At 35.4% G+C, this 19,499-nt stretch overlaps 1 protein-coding gene across 1 annotated transcript in view; it reads left to right on the top strand.

The window, feature by feature from the left end:
* Positions 1-19,499, top strand: part of ARHGAP15 (Rho GTPase activating protein 15) — a 488,720-nt gene that overhangs the window by 61,240 nt on the left and 407,981 nt on the right. Inside the window, exons 3-5 of the mRNA XM_032209003.1 lie at positions 5,493-5,567; positions 11,949-12,007; positions 16,902-16,989. Coding sequence (XP_032064894.1) covers positions 5,493-5,567; positions 11,949-12,007; positions 16,902-16,989 — 222 coding nt within the window. The remainder of the gene's footprint in view (positions 1-5,492; positions 5,568-11,948; positions 12,008-16,901; positions 16,990-19,499) is intronic.

Genomic DNA, 19,499 nt, shown 5'->3' with positions numbered 1-19,499 from the left:
CCCTCCCCTTTCCTTCTTTTCCATTCCCTTCTTTCCTTTCTCTTCTCTGCCCTTCCCCTCTTTCCCTTCCCTCCCCTTCTTTTCTCTTCTCTTCCCTTCTTTCCATTCCCTTCCTTTCTCTTCTCTTCCCTCCCCTTCCCTCCCCTTCTTTCCCTCCCCTTCCCTCCCCTTTTCCTGGTATAACTTTCAGGCACAACGTTTTCTAATGCATTTTCACTATTTTGTCACTGGTAGCTACAAGCGTGCAGGTGCTGAAATCTAATGTCCATGGTAGGCCTTATTCATGCAGTTTGGACATTCCTTATGGTCATGCTCAGTGGCCTGACAATCCCAAAAGGCATCGGTTGTTTTATTATACTTATCACAAACTTGCACATGGTGAAGTTACACTGTCAGCCTTTGATTTACAACAAGCTAACAGGCATATTTTTTTGCCGAAGCTCTGATTTTGCAGAAACTGACAATGAATTCTTTCTTAGATATTGAGTGGCTCTTGCGGAACAAAGATACCATTTAGCTAACTTCAGGCAAGGAGACAAGGAAGGAAGGAAGGAAGGAAGGAAGGAAGGAAGGAAGGAAGGAAGGAAGGAAGGAAGGAAGGAAGGAAGGGGTGAAAAGTTGCTGAGCAAAATCAAACAGATCCTCACTTGCCCATAGATTTGGTGAATGGATTTTTTGAAGCTCTGGGTAAAATAGTTGCTAACTGAAGAATACTCTTGAAATCTGGGAAGTGCTGATCAAATTAGTTTTCCACCCAAAAGCAATAATCCAATGGATCCTCAAGCTGTCTCAATACATAGAAATGAAATTAAGTACAAACAAAAACACAAATCAAATCAAAGCAAAACATTTTGTGTGATGTGGGGAGGCAGTAAACATAGGTGATATCTTAAATCAAGACATCAGTTATGTGGGGCATTTGAATATGTCCCTATTCTAATTGTTGTGCAGTTGATAGGCATTAAATGCCCAGGGGAGGGAAGCATAAATTGCACACATTCAGATGACATTAATCCTTCTTGCAATCACTTGTATGCTGGAATAGTAAGTCTTCAGAGTTAATTCTGTTATTGATGAACTCTTAAGAAAAAATATTCCTTCCTCCCTCCCCCCCCTTTAGCATCTACATAGAATAGTTTAAATTGGATTGTCTTTTATTTCAAGAGATGATGGAATGAGAATCAAATGGCATATTACTTTGAAAACATAGCTAGCAGCCACGTGTTTTTCTTCTCTTTTTCCTCTCTGTAAAAAAATCTATTTCAGTTGCTCAAGGCTGTTAATCTAGAAGCATAATTGTGTCCACCAGAATGTGATTACACCTCCTCACGGACTTTGCCCATCAACATGACAAGGTCAAAGGTGGACAACCCATAGGATTGCCTGACACATTCTTTGAGCAGGCTTTGGTGCCACTAATAAAGATCGCCCCTGGATCTGTGATACATTTTGGTTGACAGTTGCTTTTTAAAACAGTATGAGATTACTATACGCAGCTATCTATTTTCTGTATATTCTCTAAGTGTTGTTTCTCTTCATTATTTGAAAATATCAAAATGCCCTTTTAAGAACAAAACTTTTCGTATAGAAAAATATGGAAAATATTTATTGGACTCTACCAATTTCCAATATAAGAATCATAGCAACTCCAAAAAAGCTAGAAGAAAAGAAAATATATATATTCTTGCTGAGGACATTTGTTTTGCCTGTTGTTGGTATAAAAATGGTATTGCAGTGTATAATTGTATGTTTGCATTATCACTTCTTATACCATGTAGAAGGGGATTAACCGTATCTACACACTGCATAATTAATTTTTACAGTTTAAGTCAATCATATGAAAATAGTCAAGCAAAACTATCAATTTTTAATTTCTGTGTGTTTCCAGCCTTACATTCATACCATGTTTCCCCAAAAATAAGACAGGGTTTTATTTTCTTTTGACCCATGAAATATGCACTTGGCCTTATTTGGGGGGTGATCTTATTATTTTTGAGGTGCAGGAGGCACAGAGTTTGGACACCTCATGGTTGCTACTGTGTTGCAATATTTTTGGGGAGGACTTATTTTTGGAGGAGGGCTTATTTTAGCACATGTGCTCAAAAGCCTGATTGAGCTTATTATTTTGGGATGTGTTATTTTGGGGAAAACAGGGTAGTCCTGCATGAGCTTGAAATATTTCTCTCATCTATATAGGAAAAAATGTGAATTTTGTGATACAGATTCCTGATACCATGCATTTTGTGTAATAAATAGTATTTTTTCATAAATATAAATTACATTGTATGCTAATTTCACTAATCTAGGCATCACTGTGTTTGTGTGTAGAACTGCAAGAGCAAACAGCTTGAGCAGAATTTCCTATCTCTGTCATGCAGAAGTCATCACTTGAAGTTGTGCATTTTGTATCTCCTGCACAGTTGGCTGCAGTTTTCATTTTATCAAGCATTTTTCAAACCATAAAGCCCATGACTGCAGAGTCTTGGGCTCTACTTTAGAGACTTTCTACTGATGCCACTAATGCAACTTGTAGAAGGAAAAAGTTCACCACTGTTTACATGTTCTATGTATATAAGTATTGATTGAACAGGGCTTTTACATGAATTTATTGGTAAAATTCACATAAAGCTGTCAGTAACTTTTTACCGAAGAATGTTACAAAATTTAGAAAGTGTGAACTTCAAAATTTAATTTTAGTTCATATCTGAGAAATTAAATAATTAGTCAAAATGCAAATTATTTGGCTGACATTTGGTTAACAAAGTAATGACATTTTCCCTGGTCTTTACTTTGTACCCAATTTTTGACATGTTATAATAGAACTAATGCACACTTGCCACAAATACAATTAAATTAAATTCCAGCATACTTGAATTTCATGCTTAACTCTTTCCTGCTGAACTCAGAGGAGCCCAGGAACTGAACAAAGCCTCATGCCCTGCAGCTTTAAATTTAAATATAATTTAAAATTTAATTTATTTATTTATTTTTAAAAAAGCAAAGTCTTCAATTTTTTGGGCTTTATCATCCCCAGTGCCTCCTCCTGCTCATATCATAGGTAAAACAATATTGATTAACTACTAAAAATGATAGAATTTGGATTTTCTTAACTATGAAGAGATGAAATAAAATTGTGCAGAATTTTGCTGTGATCTATGTAAGAATATAATTAAAGTGGAAGTATTTAAGTGCTAATTTTCACTTAAACAATTCCACTTTAACTATATTCTTACATAGAGTATCCTATTTATCCAATCTCTCTCTTTCTCTCTCTCTCTTTCTCTCTCTCTCTCTCCCATCTGTCTGTCTGTCTTTCTTTTATCTATCTATTCTTTCAATGTATACAGATGCAAACCACCTTCATTCAATATCAACCCAAAATTAAATGAAAGGTCTGAAATCTTATAAGCTTTCACAACCACATCAGCAAATCATTCTTATTTACTCTCCATGTTAATAAAAGAGAAGCATGACACTTCTGAAAACAAAATTGTAAAATACAGAAAATTTGGTTTGACATTTTTTGTTCCCCAGAGGAGGGACTGCTGCTAACAAAAGTATTTCTTACAAAAGCTTGATTGCTTAAGACACAAAATATTAAGACAGAAAACACTTTAGGACACAGCCATGTCACCAGCTGTTACTCATTCCTAATGAAATTGTTAAGTAATATGTTTATAAGTAGGTCAGTGAAACTTTTGAATCTCAGAAAGTGTTTCATTTGTGGTTTCTTTCACCCCTTGGTAATGTAGAATTAAATTAAAACAAGGCAATTAAATAAGTGTCAAAAATCAATATCTATCTATCTATCTATCTATCTATCTATCTATCTATCTATCATCTATCTATCTATCTATCTATCTATCTATCTATCTATCTATCTATCTATCTATCTATCTATCTATCTATCTACCTATCTACCTATCATCTACAGTATCTCTCTCAGTGGTTCTATCTACAATCTCACTCTTTTTCCCCATCCACCCATCTCTAATTTAGAGAGCCATCATGCTCCATGTACCATAAGCAGAGTACCTTATCTTAAACCATATTTCCATTGTTTTTTTCTTCTCTCTGTTGCTGTCAAAACTGTTTAAATATTAAATACTGATATTTTAATAAAAATTGAAGAAAATTATTAAATAAGAAGGAAACAAAATAAGTAATTTCCCCCTTTGTCCAGCAAGTACAAACAACTTTAATAACATATCACCTCTCTTAAAAAACAAGCATCTCTTCATCCCATATCTCACTTCATTCTGTATAAACATTTTTTTTTTAAAAATCTCATCTACCATCCTAATTAGGCAAATCCATTAGGATTAGCAGAAAGAACAAACTGACTATCATAAACTTGATCTAATAAACCTACTTGAATTCCTTCCTTTTATATTTGTATCACTTTTTCCTATCATTAAACAAATTTTCCAAACCAAACATCATTCAAGTGTAGTCAGTAAAAAGTCAAACAAAAGTTACCAGATATTACAACATAACAATTTTAATTTTAATCAGATAAAATTTAAAATACAGCAAATTAATTCATTCCCATATAATTGTTGTCAATAAAAAAACCTTTAAACATCATCATCATCCACTCCTGGTCAGTAAAACTCCATTTTAACCTATCTATTTTAACCTTGCTCAAATAAACCAACCATATTCCTTCTCCTTTTTTCCAACAACCTTAATCTTTAGCCCAATATCTCAGAGGCTACCACAAAGAAGAGGGAGTCAAGCTATTCTCCAATGCAGCTGAGGGCAGCACAAGAAGCAATGAATGGAAACCAATCAAGGAGAGAATCAACCTAGAACTAAGGAGAAATTTCTTGACAGTTTAATCAGTGGAACAACTTGCCTCCAGAAGTTGTAAATGCTACAATACTAGAAGTTTTAAAGAAGAGATTGAATAACCATTTGTTTCCTGCCTAAGCAGGGGGTTGGACTAGAAGATTCCAAAGTCCCTTCCAACTCTGTTATTCCATCCCATCCCATTCTATTCCATCTTATCCCATTCCATTCTATTCTATTCTAATTGGTTAATGAATTCAGTACTTAAACAGCTACCAATCACACCACTGAGGGAGAAATCACATCTAAAAGAACCTGGAATTGGATTCAAAGCTTACCATAAAAACACAACAGTCTGAGTAACCATAGCCAGGCCATAGTCCAACTCTTCTTAACACTGTTATTTCACACACGTCTAAATTCACACACAAGTCTAAATTCGCACAGAAGTCTAAATGTGAATTGATCTGGTAATGGTATGTTCTTCTAAACCTTTTTAAAAAAATACTTTAAAGACACAAGACTTTTAAATATCTTGTGTAAGGGTAAAATGTTGCAATGAGCGCATATTAATTTTATTTACCTGAAAACCGCCACTAGTACAGTTGAGAGGGAATGTGCTGAGTTGAATTATTTTCAGTTCATCCTTGCATGTTAAATGTTTGATTTGAGTGTATTCTGACTTCTAAATATATTTCCAGCTATCTCGTCACAGACGGAATCATTCCCAACATAATATACCACATCTTGATTGCCTTGTTCCATTGGAAAAACAGGTAAGCAGTTGCATTATAGCTATTACAATGTATTGTGGATTTTATAGGCTTTTATTAACAAAAACAGAATACATGTTTGAAAGATGAATACATCTTTGTATTGGATGAAGATTCCTTATTATCTTAACAGGATAAAAGGGAACTAAAGACCTGAGCAAGATTGGCCAATGATACACAGTTTAAATTATCCATTCATTTAAGACAACTAAAAATGATATTTCAGCATTCTTAGTAAATATTTATTTGAGTAATACTGCTTTCTCAAGAACAGTAAAATATCTTCGTATTATCCTTGCTACTTGCCCACAGGTATATAGATAAATCTGCTATACATAAGAGCTTGATTTTTTTTAAAAAAAAAATGAAACCAATTTTGGAAGATGGCATTTATTGGTAAAATTTGGGGGATAAAAAAAGGGGAATTGAATTCTCTTTGCTGTTGTCCTACATGTACTATGACCATGGAGCCACAATTAAATGGAAAGCTATGCTATTTTTTATGATTATTGCGACCAAAAATTAATTACTATTAGAAGTATAGTGACTGTTAGCAACTAACAATATTATTAGTATTAGTACATTTTGAACTAAGAATTTTTTTCCCCAGACAGATCTTATATTTCTGGGGTAATATAGTTGTAACTAGAAAAAGTCAAAGTAACAGTTTTATTATCTAAGTACAAGAAAAATGATCAATTGGAAGAATGGTAGTATAAGGCAAGTATAAAGCAGACCAAGTAAGCAAGTTGCAACTGCTTAATTTAATAATAAGAGATGCTCAGTTTTAGCCCAATAGCCACACAATACATAGGTTTATCTCTTACAATAACCTCCTCAGATATTCTTGCAAGTACGATGTTTTGCAGCTAGCTAATGCCCTACAAGGAGATTTTTTAAAAAAATATTGAACTTGTATACTGCAAAATTCCCAATTTATGCATGTTTATACTGCTTTTTCATTATTATAAAAAAGATTGAAAATTGGAGTCTATAATAGTTTTTAGTTATGCTTTCTATTGCCATGTTTGTATACTTAAAAGTATAAAATTGCTTATGATCTTTCAGTATGTCATATATTGCATGCAAATCCTTTCCATATGAATGTTGCCTGATCCCACTGCATAGAATGCAGTGAAGAAAAATGAAAGTCATAGAATCATAACATTCAAAGGGATTTTGGAGGTCTACCACAGCAGGAATCTTCATACCATCCAGATGTCTAAATTTTACTTGAAAACCTCCCATTACAAAACACCACAAATAGAGACTATTCTGTTGTTATATTGTTCCAACCATCAGGAAATTTTTCCTTAGTTTGATTTCTGGGAGGAAAAGTGCAGAATTGAAGAAAGCTCTGCTGAGAGTTGAGACAACAATTGCACTAGATCAAAGAGCTGATGAGTAGATTGGCTTCTTGCAATCTCTCTCCAGACAAGGAGAGGATGTGGGATCACCCACAAATGCTCCAGTTAGTTGCTTCTCGTATAGGGGTGCCAATACAGTATTCTCTATTGGGTTTAGAGAGCCATCTTGCTTAAACTGTGAGCAACACTTGTGAAAGGACACTGTGTTCTTTTCTAACAACTTTTGGAAATTGCTTGTTAACTGTTTTTCAGCTATTAGGAACTCTTGGAGTTTGATAGCACCAAGAGAACTTCCTTCAATTCTTAGCAAAAGTTTTACATTCAAGTTTAAGAACTTAAAACAATAGATCTTAAAAGGGGGATTAGAATGTTAATTTTGGAAAGTTACCAATGGATAAAGATCTGGATGGACTTGAGAATAGATTTTGAAATTAATTATAACAATCCTTATAGTGGGAAAATGCTATAATTTTGAGGTCTTTAAAAAAATGATAGGATGACCAGACACTAGACACTAGAGAGAATTTTGAAGACCAGACACTAGAGAGAACCAGAAGGAGTTAAAGATTATAATTAAAGGAGAAGACTTAAATTTGACTTACTAAACAGAATGGGTAGTTGTGATGGTTCAGTGGTTAAACACGCTAAACTTGTCAGCTGGAATGGTTGATAGCCCAGATTTGAGACCCAAACTTGCTGCAGCTCTTGCTCACCCAGCACTTCAAAAACATGAAGTAGATAAATAGGTATCACCTTGGTGGGAAGGTAATAGTGTTCCATGCATCTCAGGCTTTAGTGATGCTGGCCACATGACCACAGAAGTGTTTTCAGATAACGCTGGCTCCCTAACCTAAGAAGCAGAGATGAACACTGTCCCCTAGAGTTGGACACAACTGGACAAGGGAAACCTTTACTTTTATCTTTAAACGGAATAGAACAAAAGATGTTAATATTGGACGTATGAAGATATTTGTGCAGTGAATAATTATAAGAGTGTCTGCCATAATACTTACATAGACAGGGTACAAAGTTATGAAAAGGAAATAGTTTTACTAGACAAGACTGAACTTGATCTGAAAGTAATCTTAAAAAGGACAGCTACAAGAATGATATGGAAAAATATGCTACATTGGATATATTAATGAAACTGATCGATGTTAATAATGAAAAGGGATATACAAATAACAATCCAAAATAACGATGGGGATAACTTTTCTATCTCGGATTTACAAAAGAAACTTGTTAAAGTTCAGAAGGATCTTGTGAAAAGGGATTTGAAGGGATGAAAGATCAAGATTATTAAAAGTATAGGAAAAGAATCTAAAGTTGGTATATTTACTCAAGATTAACATGTATGTATGTATGTATGTATGTATGTATGTATGTATGTATGTATGTTTTTTAGGTCTTGTAACCCATAATAGACAAGCTGATCAGGACTGAACAAGGATTTAGAATTTTGTTTATAGATAAGAGATGAGATATGAGAAGAAGCAATCATTCCTTATATTTTAAGAGAAAATAACTTACTAAAATTGTTTATACTTGTGATGAAGGGGGAAGTAATTTTTTAATATATTTAATATCATCTTTTGTCACTTTTATTTCTTTTGTCTTTTCTGCACTTTTCTTTTTTTCTTTCATTTTTAATATGTATTTGTTTTTATCTTTTAATTGTAATTTTCAGCAATATTGCTATTTTTTTAAAAAAAATGTCCTTATTTCAAGTTTGTATTTCAGTCTATAAATTGTCCATCCACTAATTCTTTTTTTCTGATGGGCTATGGCAAATTAAACTGCATATGTACATCATTCCTTCGTATTGAACCTGCAATTATTTTTAGATGAATGAGGTTACAGTCTCCATGGAATTAGCAATCCTATATAATTAGAGTGCCCAACACCCAGAGAATTATAACCATGCTCAACTGAATAAGGTCTTACCCCCACTGCCAACTTTCCCCATTAATATAAGGAAGTCAGGATAAAAAGACGGAGTATAATATAAATTCCCATCTCCCTTCTATATGTTCCATTACCTGTAAAGTGAAATGAGATCCTGGCTAAATATCTATCATCATTGCATTCATGTATTAATTTGTGAAGGAAATCTTTGTCAATGGGAGTGTTTCTTTATTCCAGGAAGAAATAATTATCCCCAACTTAATTAACTATCTATGAGTTCTAGATCACATTCCTAAATAAATCAACATATCTCTATTATTTCTAAAGTCATTTTCATGTGCATTTCATAATTTCTCTTGCCATTATTAAAACATATGCATAGTAGATTCAAATAAATATACCACAGTACCTCTAAAGAAATGAATACATACTAGCTAATCTGTCTGTCTGTCTGTCTGTCTGTCTGTCTGTCTGTCTGTCTGTCTGTCTGTCTGTCTGTCTGTCTGTCTGTCTGTCTATCTATCTATCTATCTATCTATCTATCTATCTATCTATCTATCTATCTATCTATCTATCTATCTATCTATCTATCCAGAAACTAAATTGGGTCCTTGAACTTTCTGCCTTCTTTCTCTATTAATTTCTCTCCATCTCTCTCTCAACGTTTTCTTCACTGGAAAGGTACAGAAAGGGCAGCACTGAAAAAACACACACAAACAAATGATGGATATTTATTGAGGCAGAAGAGATAGCAAGTGCTGTAAGGCCATTTCATGTTCAATAATCTCATGTCATCCATCTGTGAAATGGCTGAAAAGATAACTTGAATTATCTTGGAGGGACCGTGATGAAACTATTTTAACAGATGGTTCCCAGCACAGCCGACATACGTCTAATGTGGTCAGGTTCAGATGTACTAATCTTAATTTCTGAATTCTGCTCGTATGCCCTAAGACCAAGGGGAGAGATATAATGAAGGCAAGAAGCAATCCTAATGTTTATTTTTTGCCACTTTTAAATTTGCATTAATACAGTATTGCAATTTTTGGTTATTTCTAGCTTCTGTTGGATAAACTGACCTCCCCAATTTTGTTCCTTCCAAGATTCCCATGTTGTATTTTCCATCTTGGGCAAGGCCTGTCCTTACTAAGTTCAATGGCACTATTAGTCCAATATTTGGAGCTCACTAGGTTTGAAAATTTTGACTAAATTACAGAGGCTAGGAATAACAAAGAAATCTCAGCTAGGATAAATAGAAGCTTTTTCCAACTCAAATGTTAGCTAGAGGAAAATAATTTCCTTGTCAATATCCTAAATTTGTACAGTGTAACTATACAAGATAACAAAGGAGAAGATGAATAAACCACATGTTTATTGCAAAAATGATGCTACGGAGTGGAGAGAAGATAGAATAGAATATTCTTTATATTAATTATATTACTTAATATGAACTAATTTATGGGAACTTAATTGAAAGTCATATCATCTCAGTATTGAACAATACAGATATAGAAACAAGGGTGATACAATGTTTTTTATTTTAAAGCAATGACCCCAAGAAGTTTGAATGGCATAAACATTTGTACCTTGAACAAGGGTTTTAAAATTCTTAGGGGCTCATGAAGAATATGCATTACATAGCATATGTTTTGCCCAACATGTTTCAAAGTATCAGCTGTTCATATGCTTTTGTGTTTACATTTGAAAACTTGCTAATAAAAACAAACAATATTATAAATGAATCTTTTATAGCCCATTGCTTCAATATTTGAATTTTAAAATGTCTATTAAGCCAAGAGACATATTATATTCTTAAAGATAGTCTGTGAGGTTATGCAACAATGCACCGTTCAGCCAACCCACATTCTTTGATGTTGATGATGTTGTGTACATCATATACTGTGTTTCCCCCAAAACAAGACAGGGTCTTATTTTCTTTTGACCCCCTGAAATAAGTGCTTGGCCTTGTTTTTGGAGAGGTCTTATTAATTTGAAGTGTAGGAGGCGGCGAGCGTGGTCACCTCATGACTGCTGCTGTATTGCAATATTTTTGGGGAGGACTTATTTTAGCACATGCGCTCAAAAGCCCAATTGGGCTTATTATCTGAGGAGGGTCTTGTTTTCAGGGAAACAAGGTATATATGTCATGTATACACATAACATGCATTGATAGTTGAGCTCAATCATTATAAGACATTATAACACATGAATCATCTTTGTATAGTGCCTCAAGCCTGCCACATATTCAAACATTTACTACTGTGGGAAACTGGGAGTGGGGATTGATGGAGCATGGGAGATATGTAGCCAAAATGACATTCCTTCTCAGAAAGTCAAAGTATCTTCTCCCTGCACCTAGATGGGTGTGGATGGGAGGAATCTTCCTTCATGGCAATGACTGATTGGATCATGCAATGAACCTATGGGTGTTGGGGCAGGGTCTTTAACTTTCAACTGAGTGGAGAAAACCTGGAAGCTTTCAGATTTGGGTTTTCCCAGATGTGCCAACATGGCTCTTCTAATAAATTTGAACTTTGAGGAATCTCTAGCCTCAGACTCTTATTGGATTGAGGATGCTATTTGGAACCCTGACATTAAGCTCTGACCATAGTGAAGTATAAATTCTACAATTTTACTTTAGACATTTTTTGGACTTTGATCTCCTGTGATCAGATCCCTTCTTAGCTACTGTTACCAATCCTGGATTCCACATTTTAAAAAAGATTCTGAGAAATTAAAATAGGATTAGAGAAGGGAAAGGAATGTACTAGAAATCAATTTTTATGAAGAGAAATGGAAGAAGATGAGCAGTGTGATGTCCCTTTTTAAGTGCCTGAGAAGATATTGCATAAGGAAGAAGGTCTTCAACTGTACCTTCTCGTTCTAGACACAGAGTAATAGATGTAAGTTAGAGGAAAATCTGTTTTGACACTTAGGATTTTTTTTTTTGCTAACAATAAGAGCAGTTTGACAATGGAACCAATTGTCCAGACAGATGGTATGGTTCCCATTCATTGAATGCATTCAAGTGGAAGCTAAACAGGAATTATGCCATCAGAAATAACAGTATAGTGGAATGAATAAACATTGTACATCACCTTCTTTATTACAGATTATCAAAGAAGGCTATCTTCTAAAGGCTAAGATTGCAGATGAAGGCAAGAAGCTAAGGTAGGTGACATTAAATAATTCTAATGTAGACAGAAGTGCAAAGCAATGTTATTTGACTTGGGATTCAGAGAACAGGCAACCATCAAGCTTGGTCTGTAGATCAAGCTCATTTTTCCCAATAAGTTTCTTCAAAAGTTCAAAGAGCTGTAAATTATGCTTCCACTTCCCCCAAAACTCTTCAAACATCAGATCTTCCATAATTTCATTATCAAGTTGTCATTTTTAATGTAAAGAAGAAACAGGAACTTGTTCTGATTCTATGGATGATGCAACTTTGTTCCTTAAGTTGAGTCTTGCTCTACAGTCTTGAATTTTAAATTTATCCATAATTATTGCATAGGATGCAAAGTGTAATTGAAGTGTAAGCCTGGAATAATGTCCCTAGAAAGCAGAAATGGAGAACATACTGAAGCTCTCTATAATTTGTAGTGTTAGGGGAAAAAAAGTTTATGAGGCAGAGAGAAGTTGTCTGTGTGCCATTCCTGTTTCCACTTCAGCCTGAGAACTTAAAACTCTCTGTGATGTAGACCACTCTCCAAGTGGTGATATTTGAATTTGGAAAATGCATCAGGAGATTTTGGGGCTAGAATAATAGTTATTAGAGCAACTGAAATTTCAACTCTTTTATGTTTGGCTTCTCATGTCTGTATTTCCTGATAGCAATTTTGACATCCACAATCACAGTGGTGGGACTCAATTTTTTTTACTACTGGTTATGTGGCTGTGGCATGGCTTGTAGGCATGGCAGGGGAAGGATACTGTAAACTCTCCATTTCCACCTCACTCCAGGGCAAGGATACTCTAAAATTTCCATTTCCATCCCACTTCAGGGCAAGGATACTGTAAAATCTCCATTCCCTCCCCACTCCAGGGGAAGGTTCCTTTAAAATCCCCATTCCCTCCACACCTCACTAATCTGCTTTCCAGCTCTATTTTCCTGTGCAGGGCAACAGAAAAAGACCCAGTCGATCACTTGGGACTTGGGAAGCAGCGAATAGATGGGGGCGGAGCCAGCCAGAGGTGGTATTTGCCGGTTCTCTGAACTACTCAAATTTTCTGCTACTGGTTCACCAGAACCAGTCAGAACCGGCTGAATACCACCTCTGCACAGTCAATTCAGATGGTCATTGGCTGAGATAATATAGTCTCATGGATGTATCAACTCAGTTTTAACCAGAGGGTGAAATCTTGCTCTTTTTCAAAGGGTTATATTCTGATGTGGAACATTACGTGAAAAGTCTTTTAAGTAAACTGTTGAGTAAGTTAAATAGTCTTGTGTTGTGGCTCGGTAGGAGCCTTTGGAGCTGCTATCAGACTCTGACACAGAATCCTCCTGTGAGTGGTTTCAGGATGCTCACAGGAGAGGATAATGAGCAGCTGTGGCTCATTAAGGATCTCCTCCTGCGGATAAAAGACTGATGGTGCCACGCCCTAGTTGCAGAAGTCAACGTTTGTTCTACGTTCGTGTGTAACCATTGAGAAAAGCATTTGGATAAGTGTCTTGATTTATGTAATTCTGTTTGGTATTAGTTTGAGTGAAGACTTTTTGCCAGAGCCTTTTATCTGTGCTTATTTTGGGCTCGCAGCCAGCTCCAGCCGGGACTGATAAAGACATTCCTTTGCAAGCTTGGTTTGGCTTTCATTTCTGAACGAACAAGGTGGGAGGTCAGAACAGTCTTGTAAAAAGACTATATCCTTATAGTAGTGATAAATACAATCGCCATGCAGATGGGCCTGCCTCCATATCTCTGTTGCTTTTAATTAGCGCTGACCTAATATGGATTGTCCAATTATGAAGGACTCTGGTCTTTTTGCATTTTTTTTATAGATTGTACTTTTATACCATTCTTCAGCCAAAGGAAACCTTTTCTGTGCAATATGCTCCTAGAGGCAGAGAAAAACACCACACTATATATCATAGTTAAGCAAAGAATTAAACACCAGTTACCAATTCAGCCCCACCAAGGATCCAAATATACCAAAATACAATCAAAAGACATTTATGTTATGCTTTTTAAATGTACATCTGTCATGGTTTAGGTTTACTGTATACATCCACACCTATGAAGACAAAAATAAGAGGTCTAAAATGTGGGGGGGGGGAGTGTTTTCACCCCCCTTCAATTATCACTTCCTGTTATTAAGGTAAAATTCAGGAACGTTGAAAGTGCCAACATTCTTCTGCTAAACTTGGAATTGTCGGGTGAAACTTCAAAAATCTGTATCTTTAAGGAAATAGAGCCATATAAACCACATTGATCTTATAATGTGCTGCCATCAGGTGTCCATTTCCTAGAATGCAAATATAATGACCAAAGGAAGACTGCTCTGGAAAGTCATTGATTTCAATTTTAAAAAGGAGCTGAAACTCTGAAGCTGTATCTCAGGCAGCTGTGAGATCAATGTTTTATCACTGTATCTGTATGTAGCAATTTTATGGTTCAGATGGGTTAAATCTGACTGCTGCAGGATTGTTGTTGTTGTTGTTGTTATTTTGCATCATTTTTCTCTTGCTTTCTGAATGAGGTCCCCTAATGTTTTTTGTTTTGATACTTAGGTTTCTAACCAAATTGTAACAATGAGTCATTCATTCATATTCTCTCTCTCTCTCTCTCTCTCTCTCTCTCTCTCTCCCCCCCCTCTCTCCCCCTCTCTCCCCCTCTCTCCCCCTCTCCCCATTCTCTCTCTCTCTCTCTCTCTCTTATTATTTGCTGCCATTCACCCTCTGCACCTGTGTAAAACTTCGGCTGAACTGTTTTCTCTTGATGGAGAAAATGATAATTAGGTTTATTTATATTTTTATATCATATTTATATTTTTGTGCATCTTTCAGAGTGCTCTGGACCTGTAGTTAATTTTAATATACGATCTTGATGATGCAGTCACTTTATCTCTGACCGTTTGGCCTAAGGCAGAGTATGCAAGAGAAAGCAAAGAAAACTGAACATAAGTTACATGAAAACTAAAGTGTTTAATAAAAGACACAGTAATTATAAGCATAATCGGAAAATAAATAACATTTGGAAATCATCATCCAATCTTCCCCAAGTTGGGAAAACTAAAGAAAAATTGTCATAATTTGACCCTTAAGGCTATCTAATGGAATACTTTATATTCCTGTGTGCCTACACAATTATTTAATTTCTAAAATTATAAAGTTTCGTAAGTATCAGCAAAGTATCAAGTCTTTTGCTGAATGGCACATCGGTCTCTGCATAACAGATCTAAGAACCGTAAAATAAACTTGGATTAAATATACAAGTGGATAAATATGCAACTGGACAGCCACTTTTTTGGACTGGTACAAGGTCTCCTGCTTTTGCAGGGGGTTGGACTAGAAGACCTTCAAGGTCCCTTCCACTTCTGTTATTCTGTTAAGTGCTATTCTTCTTTGAGCTGTATGTCAAATGTTCTGCTTCCTCTATAGGGGCATGTTTGAAAATTTGACAGATATTGGCTAAAATTAAATTGTATGGGAGGCTCTGTTCACCTGCCCCCCAGCCCACTTCTTGTCATCATTAAATGTATTTCTTCCTTGAAAAAATACTTAAGTAATTGTTGCTTTTCAGGCTCAATTCAATATGAGAAAGTATCTTTGGAGTTCAAGCAGGGTGTGTGATTTACCAAACCCCTGCACTGTAACTCCCCACTATGGTAAGGACAATATATGAAGAAAATATTTTCTCCTAGTAAGTTCTTTCAAAGTTCTTGTTTTATACACAAGGACATTTTCATTGCTAGGCTTAACACCATGCCATGTATGGTTCACTGTCCCTTTACAAACTAACTGTGCCCTCTTTGGAGGAATCAGATAAATTAGCTAACAAAGAGTTGGAAGAGACCTTGGAGGTCTTCTAGACCCTTTGCTCAAGCAGGAAATCCTATACCAGTGATGGCTAAACTTTTCCGGACCGAGTGCCCAAAGTATGCACACGTGTGTGCAAATGAGCACATACCTGAACTCCCTGCAATGTGCATGTGCTCCTCTGCATGAGTACCACCGCTCATGCATGCCGCTCCCACATATATGCCCGCACCCCCTGCACGTCCCACCTTCCCGTGCATGCGTTGCAGAAACTCAAAGAAAGGGCAGTAGGAGGGATGTACGCATGATTAGCGAAGCTGAACTGGGGCGACAGCTCTCGTGCCATCAGAGAGGGCACTGCATGCCACCTCTGGCCTGTGTGCCATAGGTTTGCCATCTCGGGCCTATATCATTCTAAACAAAATGTTGTCCAATCTCTTCTTACAAACCTCCAGTGATGGAGTGCTGACAAGTTCTGGAGGCAAGCTGTTTCACTGATTAATTGTTCTCACTGTCAGGAAAATTACCCTTAGTTGTAGGTTGGTTCTGTAGTTGATTAGTTTCCATCCATTACTTCTTGTCCTGCCTTCAGGTACTTTGGAGAATAGGTTGACATCTGTTTCTTTATGGCAGCCCCTTAAATATTGGAACACTGCTATCATGTCATTCTAGTCCTTCTTCTCATTAAACCAGACATATCCCATTCCAGCACCTGTTCTTCGTGATTTTGCTTCCAGTCCTCTAATAGCTCTTCTCTGATCTTCCTAGAGTCCCAACATAATTTTTATATTGTGGAGACCAAAATTTGAGGCAATATTCTTCATGTTTTCTTGCATTGACTTATGCATCAATCTTGGCACCCTTCCCCTCATCTTTCTTCTCCTTCTCCTCTTTCTCCTCTTTTTCTTCCTTCTCCTAATCAGCTTCTCCCATGTATATTTTTGCCCTCAATTTATTTAATAAAATATATTTGTCTGCTACTTCTCTGAGTCCTAAACCCTGTGGAAAGCTAATCTACAAAAGTAGTTGTGATCCTCACAACAAAAGCATGAGATTAATTGATACATTTCTTTATATATGGCATTTAAGGAAAAACTGGACTTACTCTCGGATTGTTCTCACTGGACGGAAAATGGAATTCTTTAAGGAATCGAAACAGCCAGCTGTGCCCAATCTGGTAAGCAGTTATCTTTCTCCTGTCCCATCTTGTCAGAAGTGCTATTGAAAAAAAGTTTGGCATGATGGGAAAAAAATGCAGAGTTGCTAAGTCTCAAGACTTCTGAGAGCAGATGTAAGAAAATGGCTCAATAAACTTTTAATCAGATGAGAGAGGAAGGGAAATAGAACTCAGCGTATCTTTTATTAAGAGGTGCTTTTTGAGAATAATTGCAAAGTGAGACGGATGGTGAGTGGCTCTCTTGTAATGCGGAGGTAACGCTTTAAATTAAGGTGCCAGTTATAAATGCTTTATTCTTATTTATGAAATGATCTCTAAATGCAACTACTTCCTCAAATAATGTATTATAAAGTGTGTTATAAAATGCATTAGTAATAAATGCTTAACGGATGATGCAATGAGAATCTGTTGCAAAGAATATTATAAGATGTAAATTGTATTAAACCCCGTGTTTGCATCTTTAATACATGAATTTAAGTTGCTATTGAGCTTGCTATAAAGTGGCTTGCATATCATAAATAATAATAAAGTAGTTATAAATTGCACCTTAATACAGGGTGTTACCAAAGAGCAAAACAGTGTAACTTAGCAAAGTGATTTTTATCTTCATATAAATGTGACATTTTCTGTTTCTGCCTAACATTTTCTGAATGTGCCTTATGATTCTATCTAATAGACTTAATGCATCTCTAAGCAGAATTCAATGGGCTTCATTCTTTTAATGTACCTCAAAGAGAGGTTGCTTTCTGCCTTTGCAGAAACATTGTGGAAATAACTGTGGCCTGTTTCCTTTCTAGGCTAGAAAGAATGTCTTTTTCTCTGGATTCCAAAAAGAAGAACAATCCAGTAAAATTCCCCCAAAAATGTATAATTAGCTATTAGTAGGTAAAAATGGAAGGCAGAAAAATGAGAGGGGAGAAAGAAAAGAAGTAAAATATGGGGAGGGGGGGAAAGAGAAGGGAGCTATAAGAATGTTTTACAAAGGTTTTTCTTTTATTTTTTCACCTTTTTCGCCTTTTTAATCTTTTTATAGCCATCATATGGTTTAATTTCACTTCTAATGAAATGTTTATTTTAAAAATGAGTAGGTATTCACTTTCTTTTTGTTTGTTTTAACTTTTCTGTTGTTTGTTTAATTTATGAAAATGTGAATAAGAACAGCAATCCAGAAACATATTCGATTATAGCTAAAACAAGGAAATAGAGGTTAAATGGTTATAATTTTAAACAAAATCAGTAACAAAATATGGGTTTATTGGATCCACAAATTATTTTGGGGCTTGCTTCTTTCTTTCTTTCTTTCTTTCTTTCTTTCTTTTTTCTTTTGAGATAACATTGAAGGAGGCAGGAGGCAGGGTTGAATCATCAATTTTATTTGTGAAAGTTTCAAAAGCATTCAGGAAATAAGGAGCAAAAAGCATGCATTTATTTGGCCTTTACTTTGATGAAATCAAAACAAACAAACAATACCTTTACCAGGAAAAATTAGCAATTTTACTCCTGAATTTCTCTAGTGCCACTTTGGAATATTCTCAGGACCACAAAGACTGTTGTCTTGTTACGTAAGTAATATAATAGATTTGTTTCATTTGTCCCACCTCTAACTTCTCTGATGAGCCACTGCAAATTAGATTTCATTATGTGATATCATAAAGACAATTGAAGGATAAGATACAGGTAGTCCATGATTTACAATCAAGGGGGGAATCAAGTCCCATTTATGATTGGGCCTGGAACCTCCCTCATTAAGCAAGATGGTTGTCAATTGATTTGTATCCAATTTTACAATATTTTTGCTGTGATCATTAAATTATCACATAGTTGTTAAGTGACCCTGGCTTCCCCCACTGACTTTGCTTATCAGAAGTCAGCTAGAAAAGTTGCAAAAGTGACCTAAGGACATTGCAACTGTCATATATACATGCCAGTTTCCAAGCACCTGAATTTTGATCATGTGACCATGGGACTGCTGAAATGATTGTAAGTATGAGCACTGATTGCAAGTCATACTTTTCAACACCGTTGTAACTTCAGTCATTAAATGAATGGTTATAACTTAAGGACTACCTGCCATATTACCCCAGAATCAGCATTATCCTCATTGTAAATCAACTCTCTTTGGTATTTTCAACATATGCATTTGAAAATCCATAATAAAATATTTTATAAAAGTGACTTACTTTTCAAACATACTATATACTGTGTCTTGCAAAAACAAAAGGATCGGAGAATCAGATCATTTAGCTGAAAATGATTAACCAGATACATTTATAAACCATGAAATATATTTTATATAATTTGCCTTTGATGAAACCATAATATATAAATAAGTTAAATTCTTGTCTTCTATTTATGGTATCCAACTATCATATTCAGATATTGATGGAGGAGGAGTACACCAATATCACAATCCCAATTTTGTTTCCAGGGATATGTGAATTAATTGTTATTTCCTAGATTTATCTAATATAGACAACTGACAATCACATTTTAGCTCAAAATTTCCATTG

This window comes from Thamnophis elegans, chromosome 1 (genome assembly GCF_009769535.1).
Source record: "Thamnophis elegans isolate rThaEle1 chromosome 1, rThaEle1.pri, whole genome shotgun sequence".
NCBI lineage: Eukaryota > Metazoa > Chordata > Lepidosauria > Squamata > Colubridae > Thamnophis > Thamnophis elegans.
This window is presented reverse-complemented; position numbering and strand designations above follow the sequence as displayed.